General features: G+C 36.0%; 1 protein-coding gene across 5 annotated transcripts in view; it reads left to right on the top strand.

Annotated features, from left to right (window-relative positions):
- The window catches only part of arhgap24 (Rho GTPase activating protein 24), a 136,331-nt gene extending 120,309 nt beyond the window's left edge, over positions 1-16,022 (top strand). For all 5 annotated transcript variants that reach the window (XM_088628884.1, XM_088628883.1, XM_088628885.1 and 2 more), the window contains 6 exons: positions 7,827-8,034; positions 10,390-10,522; positions 11,801-11,874; positions 12,057-12,178; positions 12,297-13,377; positions 15,239-16,022. In XM_088628884.1, coding sequence (XP_088485010.1) covers positions 7,827-8,034; positions 10,390-10,522; positions 11,801-11,874; positions 12,057-12,178; positions 12,297-13,377; positions 15,239-15,482 — 1,862 coding nt within the window. In that variant the 3' untranslated portion in view covers positions 15,483-16,022. The remainder of the gene's footprint in view (positions 1-7,826; positions 8,035-10,389; positions 10,523-11,800; positions 11,875-12,056; positions 12,179-12,296; positions 13,378-15,238) is intronic.

Genomic DNA, 16,022 nt, shown 5'->3' with positions numbered 1-16,022 from the left:
TAATTAAATATCGTTAACAAAAATTTTACAAATACCAAATTAAGCACAAAATCATTAACTTTGTGGAAGTACTATATAGTTGCCATATTGTTGCAAACTCCTGGTCCAGCCACGAGCGAGAGTTTGTACAAATTGTATAGTTTATACTTCTTTCTCACTAGTCACCGTAATAACTAATGTAATGTAGGTTGTGCGGCAGACATTTCATAGCAGAAATCTTCTAAAGTAATCTACATGCAAAGTTAACAAGTGAGTTGTATTTGTCAGCAAACTGCCTCACAGTTGTTTATGTACAGTAATTAGAATTGTTTTCTCAATTCTACATTTACTGTCATTTATAGAAACACAGGAAAATGTGGTTCTAAAGTTACAATTAAAGTATTACTCTTAATACAGTGTGTAAAAACAGTCAAAATGTATTAAGAGAAAGTTGCTAAACCAGCATATTTTCCCTTCTGTAGGAGCACCACCATTTGACAGTCTCCAGTCAACAAATTTAAATTTGCAATGTCTGTGAATAATAAGTGAGAGAACTAATTTCTTATACCTATTGAGTTTTAATTCACAGAGCTAAAAAAAGTTAATGAAAATTGCTGCAACAGACCAGTTCATTTAAGCATACATCCATCATTTTACAAAGCTGGTAAAGATCATTGCAGCCTAGAGCTTATGCTAGAATATCATGGGATAAATACTGTTTAATAAAAATTGTCATATGTTCAGTAGTATTCTACAATTACCTATCAGAAATACTTACGATACAATGGACCATTCAATCCCCTGTTGTGTTTTTTATGTGATTTAGGAAGTGACAAAGATAATAAATGGACCAGACATTGACGAAAGACTAATTGATCACTGCCAGTATCAAGAAGAAAATATGTTCATGTATTTAATGAGAAACATCGTTAAGGATGCCATATATAAAACTATTTTTAAATACCGACGCTCCTTTTCTGTAGATTGTGAGTTTATCGCACCACAGGCACCAATTTTCCAGAATGCATAAAGGATGGATGCTGTTTTCAGTGCAAAGCATTTGATGTTCATAGCAGCTGACAGCTCTACAAAAGCGCAACATACTGTGTCAGATATGTATTAAGAGTTGTCTCTCGCTTATTAAATCTTTGTGCAGTACACATCCTAGTTCTATGTTGCAAAGAGTGGCAAGAGAACACATGGTGAACAACAAAGTGCTATAAACCTCTAGGTAATCATGAGAGATAAACATCACATACAAAATGCATTTGAGAGGAACTATGTCCCATTCTTGTCAAAGAACTGTGCAAGGGCTGTAAAGAGTCACTGCTAAATTCTGTTTTGGGACACCTACTCTTGACAAGTTGGGCTTTGATAAATTTTATTTTACACCATCATACTTTAAAACTAACATAATCCTGATCCAAAGCTTAAATAAATGGTGTTTATTTCTGTCACAGGACTCTTGACTGAGTCCTGTCCTATATATTATCGATGATAATATTTGTTTTTTGCTGCTATTATTCATTTTGAGTAAGAAAATCTAAAATCTGAGACCTGACCATCCAGTCCATTTCACTTGTTTACTATTTACTGTATCTTTCCTTTAAATAATCAATTTAATCATTTTAAAGCTGTTCAATATAATATACTGTAAAAGATAGAATACGTTCCAGCTACGTGCCACAAATGACAGAAGGAGTTTGAGAAATAAGACAAACTCTCTCAGGAGTGGTTTTCATTTAAGATATTGTCAAATTATTGGTCCTCTGGCCTTTAGGTTGGGCAATGATGGATTCAATTTCTCAGAAAATGCAGGATAGTCTTCCTAATGTTGAAAGGCTTGAGCAGGTGTAGGAGTCAGTCAGGAAGTATTCCATCAGCATTGGGTTTCCTCTTTATGCCTGGAATGATTGAGGGTTTTCCTTGATAATCGTACAAGCCCTCCAGTCCAGAGAACCCCTGGGAGCAATGAAACACTGTTTCTGTCTCAAGGGAAAAAGTCCAGAACAGGATGCCCACATAGGCCTTTGTAAGTCAAGTATCCTCCAGTGTAAGCTACACTGCCCTCATGTTAAAGGTTACAGAGGGCAGTGTACAAGTCTGAAAGAGGGTGGCTAATTGTGTAAATTCCATTGTTGTCTACTGCTATTCAATCTCTAAGGAGCTTTCCTTCTTCTTTTTGGCCATTCCTATTGTTTTTCTTTGAACTGACATATGAATTCCACATTTCCCTCCTTGTATTGTGATTTAAATGGACAGGCTAGGAAACTGGGATTTCAGTTTAAGAAATCCATAGAACTTAAAGACATTAAAAGTAGTTTCAGGGTTGTGCACATTATACATTAATCAATTTTTTTAAATTCTCTGCTGGTAACTTGTGGTTTCCAAATTATGGAAGATCTACATCCTGTTATGCTAAAACCCATTTAGATTTATTCTTGGGCTTTTGTAGGTTCTAGCACATACAGTAAGTCGAATTACTTATATACAGTCTTTGTTTTGTCAAAGAACCTGCCAATAGTTTATACATAGTAAAGAAAATTAAATGGCTGCAACATACCAGATCTGTACTTGTTATAGGAGATGAGTTGTATATGATTTCTACACAATTTGAATCACTCAATAGTTTTGCGAATGGATGTAGTTATTTAAAAAAGGTGCATTTGGTCTAATAGCAGTAAATGTGACAGGCTTGAAGACTGAAGTTTTAGACTTCCCCAGCATGAATCCTATACTGTACTTGTCTGTTTCCTGATCAAGCTAAGTAAAGACAAAACAAAAATATTGAAGAAATGTACAATGACTATGAACAGATGAAATGACTTACAAAATGATAGTAACTAAGACAGATACCTTCTCAAAGCAAAGCACATTTCTTTTTAATACCTGAGTGAGTAAAAATGAATAATCCTTAAGTCTTAGTGAATTCACCCATATTTAAACAGAAAGTATTCAACAACTGAGCCAGTATACAGTACAGTATATAGACCTCTTAAAGATTAGATGAGAATGGTATTTGCTCAAGACACTAAATATGTCAGTTAACAGGGAAACAGGGTGACAGAATACATTACACTTACAGTCTAAGTGGTCCTCCAGATCAGAGGTCACTTCACTGGTCCTGGAGAGCCAGAAACCTGCATGTTTAATAGGCAGGTTTCTGTGGTCTGGAGCCCCAGAACACGTGTTAAACTGCAAGGAGTTTCTTCAATAAGGTCAGCATGATTACAGCTGGAGCATGTTCGCATTTCAGCTAGGACATTATTTTAAAGCTACTGTTTAAATATGTTTTGACTCTGTTGTAATAATAACTGTACATATGTAGGGAAAAAACATTCATGTACAGTACAAGGAGAGACCTGTACCGCTTTAAAATACCATGCACTAAGGTATATTATGAAGAATTGGACTTAAAAATTGAACCAGAAATGACTCATCATATTTATGATAGTTTTCAGTGAGTTTAGCAAAAGTACATTAATGATATAATAAGCAGGTATACTGCACATGTTTTTTCTTATGCTTAATCACTGGTTTTAGAGTTAGGGATATCAATCAGGCTATGGACAGGATAAGGGTTTTTTAATCAGTCAATTTAACCTACAGTAGAGGTCAATTATTTAATAATTTCCCTATCAGTATATTCATAGATTTTGTTTATACATTTAGAAATGTCGTTTGTAATCTCTAAGCTCTATTGTTATTATACCCAATTAAATTTCAGTACTTTCATCCAAGCGATAAACTTAGTGAGGATTAAAAAAAATTCGGCTTTGGAAACCCTCACATGTGTTGCAAAAGGCAAGAGCTTATTGAAGCAGAAATTGTCAGTGTTTCAAGAAACAATATTTTATAGAAACCTTTAAAACACTGTTTACTTATTTGGCACCTACTCTGTAAAACTCTTGGGGCTGTACTCACTGTGCATTTATTAATTCAGCAACTACATAACACTTGATCTGTGTTTTTGTGTCAGACAAAAGTCCCCTAAGGTGTAGTGCAATCAAGAAGTTGAAGCCTTTCAACTTTGTACTTCCTTCACCATATGATGTAGTTAGCAAAGACAAATTTAAGGACATCTCAATTCAGATGCACTGATTCTGGCAGCAAAAGTGGAATCATTTTATTAAAAAGCCTAGTTAGTGTAACAGATGCTCTAAAACACATAATATTATTAAATAAGCACAGTAATATTATTTAAATCGAATGTAAATGCATTAACATATTTTACAGGGCTTTGTAGCTCTTACACCAAATTGTAAAAGCACAACAGGAGGCAAAATGTATTTCTGACTAGTCTTTAAATGGCATATTTAGTGAGATTCTGCTGTAGCTAACTGCATTTTCGTACTGGCAATATTCTTGCAGCTGTCCCTGCTTTCCATGGAGCTTGCTTCTGCATTCTGGCTCAGCTCATTTTGAGTGAAATATAAAGGCTGAAGGCGCTGAGATGCACAAGCACACTGTTTCCATTTTCAGACATTTCACAACTGGGCAGGTGAAGAGGGATACTGATGGGTTTGCGTGAGTCACTTACTCCTGTTATGCCAGTTAACTACAAGAGTACATGCTGTACCTTGCAGGGACATTTTTAAACAACTTCCTTGCTGTCTAGGGTAGTGACTTTTTAAAATCTTGTTATAACCTTTCTGAGGTGAAATCGTTTTGTTTTCTTCTGTTGAGAGTCAGACAGAGCTACTTTAACCTTACTTCAATAAGAAAAACTGGAAAAAAAAACACTTCTGGTTCTCCAAGTCAACATCCTACATGTGTCTGTCTGCTTAGAGTGTGTGAAATGTCTGTTTCCAGCCCAGACAAAGCAGGTTTTTTGTAATAATTTACTGCTGATTAGATTATTGTGTGCTGACTTGGAGCAGAGGGGGGATGGATAAGTGAGTGTTGTTGCCTATGAATGTATAATCATGATGGAGGTGAGGGTTAAGGAGAAGGAACTGGAAGGTGATTGTGGGAGGAGCAGACTGGGCTGTGCTGTGGTCAGCAGGTTGACAAAGAAAAAGGAGGAGAAAAAAGTAACTTTAATTCAGTTTCAAATTCCCTTTACTTATTAGACTGAGAAGATGAAAAACTTTTCAATTTTGGATTATGGAGTTGTGAAACTGCCTAACTGCCTGAAAAGGTGATCAGAACACAAAAAACGCTATGAAGGCTTAAGGCACTGGTATAACCTCTGCGTACCAAAGGAGGCTTTTAATTGAAACCTGTAATGCAGCTACATTTGACAGCTGCTGAAAACCAGGACAGAGTTTTGTCTTTGAAAGCCTTGCAGTTTTAATTGAAACCAATATTTTGAAACCAATAAAATTAAAGGAACAAAAATGATGACAGCTCCTTTTTGGCCTATAAACTATGGAAATGCCAGGATGTTCCAGGTTCTTTTTATTGTTCCATGTTAAAAGATTATCATTATTAAATGATTCAGATAGGAATGTGAGCTGTTGGATTGTGTATAAATTCTGTGCTAATACATTGGGGGAAAAGGCTTTTATGTTTTTTTATGGTCAACATAGTGAATTTGCTGTAATGTGATGATATTGTATTAATGTAGGCCTGATGAATGTTTTCTTTATTTAGACTTTTTTTTAAAAAAATACAGTTCAGATTCGATTCTCTCTGTAAATGAACAAAAACACTAAAAACCAGTGATGCCTCTAAAATAAATGCTTGATGCTAAGCTTTTTGTGTCCTGTGGCACCTCTCATGACTGCCATTATAAAGTGAATGCAAAGAAAGTAAAATGCTAATATAGTTAATGCAAGCAGGCAGAAAAACGTGGAGCTCAGGCCTCTAAACATCGAATGTATAGCAAAGTGAAGACAGACAAGATGGAAGGATAAAAACCATAGAAACGATAGCAAGGTGTGGAATGAGAAGGTGTATTTACAAAACGAATATGCACTTGGTTGACTGGGTTAGATTCAGAAGAAAAAACCTATGGATTAGCTGTCCACAGGAGAATAACATCTAAAAAAAAAATGTCTGTTGAATGTCCTCGGGGAGCACATTTTCATATCTTTTCACCTGTTTTTTCCAGTGTCTTTAATGCCTGAAAAGACTGACTGTGCTATAGAGTGAGCTCTATTCTCAGACAGGCTTGAGAGCAGGGAATTTAGATTAAGGACCTCTGCTGCACTTGTTTACCAGGTTTTTATTCACAAAACCATGTACCAGAAAATTAGGAGATGCATCAATTTCAGAAGAGGTAAGTCCCCTTTAGGGCAATGAAATAATTGTAAACTGCAGAAAATGTATTTTTTCAATGGAACAAGAAGGTGGCTTTAGAAAGAGACCTTAATTAGGAATCTCTCTTTAATTACTTTAAAGTCAATTAAAATAATTTACTGAGAGGACATGATTTTATTGTACATTTTAAAGTTATGACAGGAAAAAAAATCTAGACAAATATCAAAGCTTTTGAATTCTGAACAAATTATGAGAATGCAACTGTAACAAAACACAATGAATTATGAACTAAGACAGAATGAAGATGTAATGAAGAGATATACAGTAATTAAAACTGCTGAGAATGCACTTATACTGTTCTAGGTTTATAGATGTAATGTAAAATTTAACCTTTGGAAATTTATGCTAGGTAATCCACTGTTCTGCAGGTGTTTAAGAGCATCTATTACCAGCAAACCTACCTGCATATTAGGCATTTGAGTAGTGGAATGTTCAAACATTGACAAAATGGTGACTTCACTGTGTGTGTTAACAGAAATTGACATTAAAATGTTGCTTTTGTTTGACTTTCTCAAAGCTTTACATTTTTGTTTTATATTCCTTTCCAAGCAAATGTGTACATTAACACAATCAGACAATCATTTTAAAAAGTGACACATTTTTTATAAATCTTATTGTCTAGTAGAAATGATGTATGTACAGTAAGTGCCCAGGCCATGGCTTATTTTCTGTCCAAAGACTTGAAAGTATGTAAAGTCAAAGCTTCCAGATCAGCCAGAGAAAAAGAGACTTCATCCCTTGTTCCCCACTAGCTTATGAAAAACTTAACAACTGAATTTGTGTGGCAGTCTTCAAAAGAGCAACACAGACAAAATCTTGAGCAAGGAGCAGCAGCAGTAAGATGTCACATCAGATACAGTACCCTCACTTTTAGGAAATGGTTTTACTTTTAGGATAAAATGAATAAAGTCATTAACACACAAATGAAAAAACTGACAATTGGATTAAATAAAGGAAATATCCATAACAATTAGAAAACCGGAAACAGGATACACAGTGTGAATATATAAAATATGTTTGGATTATGAAGGAGGCAGATGAAAAAGTCAAATTCTGTTATACCAGTCTGTGAAGCCACATTTTTTTTTTTTTTAAACGTTTGTTTTTATCTAGACATACAGTGCAACAGTTTACAGGAGAGTTTGTCACTATAATTTTTTATGTTTCTTATTTTTTCATTATTGAAAAATATAATTATATAATATTAGTATATTATATAATGGGATTCATAGACGTAGAAAGTAGGGCAAAGAGTAGTTGTTAAAGCAAAGTATAAGGAGTAAATCCAGAGGCATCTATAAGTCTTGGGTTAATTTTTACTGGCTGACTGGGAATCTTCGCAAGAGGTTACATGCATGATTTAACAGCTTAATTCCTTAGTTGAGAGAAAGATTTTATGGTAGTGTTCATAGTAGTCTTTTCCCTATGAAAAAAAAACACTTGCAAGATCTTTTGTATAAGTTTCTTTTTAATGTAGTATAATCTTTTAGTTCATGTGACCATTTAAAAATGAAGAGTAGACTCAACAGCAGTTTTCTTTATTGCGATACTAATTATATAGATGTGCTTATCCCTTGATACAGGTATCTTTGGTCAGAAGCTGGAGGAGACCGTTCGATATGAGAGGAGGTTTGGCAACAAGATGGCGCCCATGTTGGTAGAGCAGTGCGTGGATTTCATTCGCCAGAGAGGGCTCAAGGAGGAGGGGCTTTTCCGTCTGCCGGGACAAGCCAACCTTGTCAAAGAGCTTCAGGATGCCTTTGACTGTGGGGAGAAGCCATCCTTTGACTGGTAAGAATGATCGTTCAAAAGAAAAGTGTTGTCTGGGTATCTTTCTTATTCCTTCTTTTTTCACAGAAACTTCTTATGTCCTATCAAAGATTAATCCAATACAGAGAAAGGTTTCACTTTCTTCACACTCTCCAGGAAAGAAACCAACGACTGATATTGTGCTTATAAAAATATCAGATTTTTACCTCCAGTATGTTTCTTAATACTGACCATTTTATGTGACTTTCTTTCAAACACTGCCATTATGCATCCGTGTTGAATTTCCAATAGTCAAAATATTATTATTGTCATATGAGAGAACACCGATTTTAAAAACTTTTCAATTTTAGTGCTGACATTTTCTATATAGAATGGTCCTTTAATAAGAAATTAATTTAATAACTAATTAATTGCAGATCATGATCATTTTGTGGTGCAGTATTTCAAAGGATATTCTATTTGGTAATGCAAAGAGGATGGTACTTTAAGAACACTTTAAGATCTTAGAGAACAAAATCATTTTATAGGATGGACTGCATCTGACAGCACAAACTTTTTTATAATCACCTGTTGGTAGTTTCTATATGACCACTGGTGAGCTGCCTCTTCAGTTGAAGAAACACCATGGATTTGAAACTGATGATGCATGTACCTGGTTTGCAATCAGTGGTGCAGAGCTACCATCTGTGGGCTTATGATAAAATGTCTCTCTGCAGGTGCCTTATAAAGCACAGGAAGCTGCCTTGTAAAAATAAGAACTTTTTTCAATTAGGAAATATTGATCAAGCCAAACTCAGCTCTCTTGGCTGCTTCTAATTTCCCTGGCCTATTGAGGCTAAACATTGCAAATTGGAAAAAGAAATAAGACAGTTACGGATTGTAGGCCACATGGTGGTATGCTGCAACCAGAGACTGCAAGACAGCAGGACCCCTAGAGCAGAACATGTCCTCTAAACACAGACAAGCACTACTGCATCTGACATTGAGAGATGCTAAGGAATACTTAACAACTTTGCTGCTCAAACAGTTTAAGAACAATAACAGCTTCCTGCATTCCAGTGTTGAAACAGCTCAACTAATGTTATTACACTATATCAACAGCCTCACAGAGTTCTTCTCTAAGTAAGTGGTTATAGGGTGGCTAGGTATGTGATTAGACAGCAAGTTTTCGAGAATGTAATGAGCTAAAGAATGCTCAGTTTTTTTTAATATGGATTGTGTGAAGAAATCCAGTAGAACAAAAAATAACCCTGAAACAAGACACACTTTTGGTAGCACTTACACCAACAACAGGTAGATGCAAACCCAGATAAGCTCTATGTAGTATGGATTCAACAAAATGTATGAACTCCACAATCTGTGCATGACTGAAGCTCTTGGTGCAGGAAAACACTGTTGGAAGCACCTCAGAAAATATGCATACACATTCTTAAGCAATGTCTCAAATCAGAATATTTTGTTGTTTGTTCTTTTTTTCATTTTCGTTTTTCCGGCAATCTGTCATGTGCACAGTGTTTTGATTTGGATGGCTGCTTTTTTTCTGAAGAAGATATAGTTCATCTACAACTTTTTCAGAAGTGGCATTTAAGTTTAACATGAGACAAGTAGTGTAGTAGTAGACACAAGCAGTGATGAGTTAATGTTACATAAAAAGGGTCTTATGTTTATAAGGTGACCTACTTTTAATTTATTTTAAAATGTGCCAGTAGTATGGAATTGTGCATGTTAGTACCTTGTCATAAATCAGCCTGTGAAAATTTTTAGCAAATTAAATTACAGAATGTCTTTTCCACTGACAGCACATAGCTGGGTAATCCCAGAGCCTTGGAATTTATTATAGATTTGTAACAGACACCATAACTCAGAAATGGCACCACCTAAAGTGAATTATGTGAAATCCTCTCATTAAGTGAGTTATAAATCCTGCCTGTTGCAGGATGTCCACTACTCTGCCATTTATCCTTCTCACGTGTTATACTGTATTTGCTTCAGAAGTTGTTACTACTGTATGTTTATTTAAAATTATTTAAACTGAGGTTCCTATTAACATTTATTTACTTTTTAGGCCAAATACAACAGCTCTGCGTTTCTAAATAAACACTTTAATCAAACTGGAAAAATGAAACTTAATTTCAGATTAAAATCTGTGAAAATGTAATCTTGTCATGCTTTTTTTGGGAAGTCAGCTTCTGTGATCTTAATGAGAGCTGAGATGTTTTCTGTATGTACACACCCAAATGCAGAGTAGCTGTAGTTAGTGAGAACATTTTGACGGCGTGTAAAAGTATATTGTAGGCTGTTACTAGTTCTTACCCTGTACATTTTTCCTTTGAACTTTTTAATTTATTCTCACAAAGATCTTCTTTTTATCTTCAGTAACACAGATGTACACACCGTGGCCTCACTCCTCAAGCTATATCTGAGGGAACTTCCAGAACCAGTCATACCATTTGCAAAATATGAAGAATTCCTTACCTGCACTAAACTCTTCAACAAGGATGAAGAATCTGTAAGTTTAGTATCAAATATTTTGCTCTATTTTACTTAAACCATTGCACTCCCCTCTCTCTTCATGCTTTTTTCAATCTCCCGTGCCTCATGGGTATTATATTTGATTTAGGCAGCAGAGCAATCACCTAAAATGATCATCTATTCAGTTTACATAGACACGGTGAATAATAACTAGTGAATACTCTCCCCTTCATCTTTTTTGTTATTCATAACATCATCATTTGTTAGGAGTAACCCATAGATTTGATGTTTTATGAATGTAGACAACCACTGAAATGTATTTTCTTCCATACATGGCAGCCTGTTTTACAAAAGAAAAAAAAATTATAAGCTCTTACAGAGCAGTGGTTAGCATTGCTTTCTCACAGTACTTGGGCCCTGGCTTCAATTCCAGACCTGGGGTGCAATCTCCATGGAGTTTGTATCTTCTCCCCATGTTTGCGTGGGTTTCCTTTGGGCGCTTCAGTTTTCTCCCACAGTCCAAAGACATTCTGGTAGGTTAATTGGCTTATGGGAAATTTGTCCTTGGTGTAAGAGAGTGTGTTTGTATTCCTATGTATGCCTATGATGGACTAGTGTCCCACCCAGGGTGTATCCTGCCCTGTGCCTGATGCTTGCTGGGACAGGCTCCTGCTGCCCCGTGACCCAGTATTAGATAAAGTGGCTAAAAAAAGGATGGATGAAATATTGTACAGGACCCTATTGTATCCTGATTGTGACTAATTTCTAAATAAAGACAGACAAATGGGACTTCAGAGCAAAGGTGATAAAATTCTTCCTGGGGAAAATTTCTGGAAAATTAAGTTATTGTTGTTTGGATCTGGGCCATAATTTCACAGAAAAAAATAAAAAAATAAATTATTGTTGTTATAAATTTATAAAACATATGGACTTCAGATGAAAAATCGATTTAAACCAACATGATAGAAAAGTAGTATTTCACAGAAAATTTAAAATAGCGTTTAAAATAGTAAAAGTTATTTAAATTTTAGTCAAATTTAAAATCAATTTAAAATGTAGTTCTGTCTACAAACATTAGAAGAACAATATCAACGACAATATAAAGGTATATCATTTGCAGCTACTGTATCAATACTATCCAATGAGAGAGAAGCATTCTTTTTGGCTGATGTGTACTGATATTTATAAAGAAAGCTCCAAGGTGTTCCAGACTGACAGAGACTGAAAATGATCATGTAAAAATCATGTGAACGTATACACTTGTAGATTAGGTTTGCAAATCTTTCAAAAATATTGTGTTTTTTTTTTCATCCAGGGAATGAAGGAATTAATGAAACAAGTAAAAAGCCTACCTCCAGTCAACTACAACCTGCTTAAGTACATATGCAGGTAGAGTATCTCCCATTCTAATAAATATAATATAAAGAAATAGATGGCGGACAGAAATTTAAAGAAAATCAGTAAAATGTATTTAATTATAAAACTACATTCTGGTTGTAGTCATTATTACAGAATATAATTATTACTAAGATGTCTTTTAATTACTGTATGGGATTTTTTTAATTTGCCAGGTTCCTTGATGAAGTTCAGTCGTACTCAGGTGTGAATAAAATGAGTGTTCAGAACCTGGCCACTGTGTTCGGGCCAAACATTCTGCGTCCTAAGATAGAGGACCCTGTGGCAATCATGGAAGGTGAACCCTTTGCTTTTCTTAGATTTTTAGTCCTCCCTAAAATAAAATCATTTTCAACATAAATGAAAAACTACTGTACAGATAACACAAACATATTGGCTTGTTTTCACTCTGGCAGGTACAGTGCTTGTGCAGCAGTTGATGTCTGTGATGATCGGGAAACATGACATGTTATTTCCCAAAGACGAGGAGAATGAGATGGTTGATGAGGTCTCCAACAACAACATTGAGGTTCAGAAGAAATATACCACAGGACAACTTCAGAATAAAGAGAACAACAACACCAAAGAGGTATCAGTGAGGCAGTGCTCCTGGGATAAACCAGATTCTCCCCAGAGGAACAGTGTTGACAATGGCTCTCCAACTTCCCTGGGGGCCAACAGGTCAAGCAGCCCCCGGAACAGTCTGAGCAGTAAGTTCGATATCACCAGGAGCCCTCCTCTCATGGTGAAGAAAAACCCGGCCTTCAGTAAGGGCAGTGGGATTGTGACCAATGGCTCCTTCAGCAGCTCTTCACTGGATATGCAGGAGAAGAGCCAGACTTTGCCTAATGGGACTCTGCAGGCCAGGAGAACATCATCACTGAAAGGGACGGGGACTAAAATGGGTACCAGTGGTGTGCCCAATGGAGGGGTGAGAATGGGTATTTCAAGCACTGATGTGATGAATGCCACTCTGAACACCCGCAACGGAGTCTGGATGCCCAATGGCTATGTGACCATGAGGGACAATAAACAGAAGGACTCACTGAATGAGCAGTCCACACAGCAGAACAGACTGTCCACTTATGACAATGTTCAACAGCAGTACTCGTCAGTCAACTGTGAGGACAAGCAGAGTGTAGACAGTGCAACCTGGTCTACATCATCCTGTGAAATCTCCTTACCGGACAACTCTAACTCCTGCCGTTCCTCCACCACCACCTGTCCTGAGCAGGACTTCTTTGGTGGGAATTTTGAAGATCCTGTTCTGGATGAACCCTCCCGAGATGACATCTCTCAGCCCGGGGAATTCGACAGCAAGTTTGACCGTCAGAGTGGGGGAGGCCAAAGCAGCCGAGCCACTAGCAGCAGTGACAACAGTGAAACATTTGTGGCAAACAACACAACAAGCAATCACAGTGCCCTGCATAGCCTTGTGGCCAGCCTAAAGCAAGAAATGCTGAAGCAAAAGACTGAATATGAAACAAGACTAAAGAGGTATGAGCTCCTGTATTTAAGGAAACAATACAAAAAACCTTGTATAAGTTGGAAAGGCATTCCTTAGGCAGCTTAGTATCATCATTTCATCTTCAGGGTGTAACAGGAAAACAAGCAATTTATTATTTCTAGTACATACTGTAATTATTGTGAAAAACTAAGCAGTGCAACTAGAGTAACATAATAGTTTAAAAGCGTTCTGTAGCTTTCTGAGATATATGTCAATGTACAACTTTAACATTATATCCACCACAAAGCACTACACTTACATTAATTGATTAATCTAAGGATAAACCACTCAATCTGACTATAACTAATCAAAATCCTGCATTATAAATCTCTCGCACAAAACTATTTCAGCTTTCACAGCACCTTTTATTAACAGTATTACTTCAATGATTGGTATATTGCTTTTATAAAGGAATCACGATTTGATTAGTAATTCATTTTTGTTCATTAACTAGGTCTATAAACTCCATGGAAAATGCAATGTTGAGTAACACTAAATCTGGTCTTGTTTTATATCTTTTTTTCTTAAAATAGATTTGTCAATGTATTTAATTTATGAATATATTTTTCTTTTGCTCTTAGATTGTTACCATAATCAGCTACAATAGCACAAGACAAAAAAATTAGACTTAACTCCTTGCATTACATAAACCACCAATATACTGTAACTGGCTTGATTTCTTTGCATTTAAATTGTAATATAAATAATAAAGTGTTTTGCATGTTGGTAGACCATTCTGCAGTGTATACAGTATGTGCAGTTTGCAGATTTGTTGAATGGGACTGACAATAGAAAGAAAAATAAAATGAGCCTGAATATTGACACAAGAGGTCATGAGAAGAGTTCAGTGCCACAACAAGAGCATTTACCAAAACAAACAGCACAAAAGACTGTCCTTCATTTGTTTTGCCTTGCACATGGGATCAGGTGAAACTGTGTGGATTTGTAAATAAGTATACAGTACCTCCTTTAGGGGAAATGCTAATAAACAGTCATGAATTGACTGACATTAGAAAACTGCTTATTACCAGCAAACTTTGCATACAGTACCTTCCAGTAACTCTGTGCATATTCCCATGTGACTGCTTTAGAATGCCCACACTGTAAAAGTATCCTAGTGATTCACTTGGTCTTGCCGCCTGATCTAGAACTGATTAAAAATCATTACAAGGAACCTCATGTTCAAATGAAACAAAATCTGTATCTACCGAATTTTCAGTAACTAAAGGTTCTTTTAGCACAGTGGAAAAGAATACTCCAGACATTTGTTAATACACCCAGTAGCTCAATTTGGTATGTATTGCTGGTAAACAACAGCATACATGATCATGATTTTTGAAAACCTGCCCAAAATTCAGATTTGTTAGTCATTCAGTTATCACACCTAATGAAGGAACAAATTAAAGGGATTGAAGACAATGAGAAGACAATAAAAAAAAAACCTGTAACTGTTTTTTTGGCTCAAGTGCAACATTTTTCAACAGCTCCTATAATACTATCTCCACTAAGCATTCTAAAACAATGTATGCATGATTTATAAAACAAAAAAAGGTTGTCTGACTACTCTATGCACAGTCCTCTTTTTAAAATTTGTTCCTTTATGCATTTAAATGACATTCAGAACACACAGTGCATATATTGTTCTGAAAGTCATTACATCAGTGTGGAAATGTCTATTGTCGCAGAATACAAAAATATAAGTGCAGCTGTCAGAGGATTATTGGCTCACACAGAATGCAACTCTCCACCAGTCTGAACAGTCTCCACCAGGCCTGAACAGTTATTTGTGCCATGACCAGCCCCTTTCCTCAATTATAATATTTCTTGTTGCTATTATTGTTACTCCTACAGCCTGGAAAACAGGAATCTTGATCTGGAAGCAGAAATGGTGTCCCTGCACGAGGAGCTGGATCAGGAGAGGAAGAAGTACACTATGGTGGAAATAAAGCTGAGAAATGCTGAACGAGCGAAGAAGGATGCTGAAAAAAGAAATGAGACTCTGCAAAAGGAAATGGAGCAGTTTTTCTCCACATTTGGGGAATTAACAGTGGAGCCCCGGAGACCAGAGAGAGGCAACACTATATGGATTCAGTAAGAAGAGGCGGAACTGGGCCAAAAAAACGTTTCTCGAACACTGTTGCTGTGTGAGTAGAGTATCAGGTGACTGGTCACCTGACTGAGGCTAGCACTCGAGTCATGAATCTAGAAGGAAAACAAAGAAACATTTCATTGCCAGTATTTTTATTGTGTACTTTACAAATATATAACCTGTTTATGTTACTGGTAAGTGTTATATCTGGTTGTGTGTATAGATACAAGGTACTGTACAGTATGTCAGCAGCAACCACATGCAAATATCTGAAATAAGAAATATTTCAATGCAAGTCTTGTATTTAAGCTGAAAATTGTGTTTTGTTTCAAATCAAGGTTTTTCCTTGCACTTATTTTTTTTTAATGTGGTACTGTACAATTAGTTGTACATCAATTTCATTTCCTCTTATGTTTCCCCCATCCCTGGAACAAAAAACATCTTTAATTTAAAATATATCATGGCTGTGCTTATTGTGCCATTTGACTTTGTCCATGACCAAAAAAAGAAAATGTAAATATTTTATAAAATATGCTATGTACAGTG

This window comes from Lepisosteus platostomus, chromosome 4, assembly GCF_059453375.1.
Source record: "Lepisosteus platostomus isolate fLepPlt1 chromosome 4, fLepPlt1.hap1, whole genome shotgun sequence".
Taxonomy (NCBI): Eukaryota; Metazoa; Chordata; class Actinopteri; order Semionotiformes; family Lepisosteidae; genus Lepisosteus; species Lepisosteus platostomus.
The sequence above is the reverse complement of the archived record's forward strand: the minus strand, read 5'-3'. Positions and strand labels throughout refer to the sequence as shown.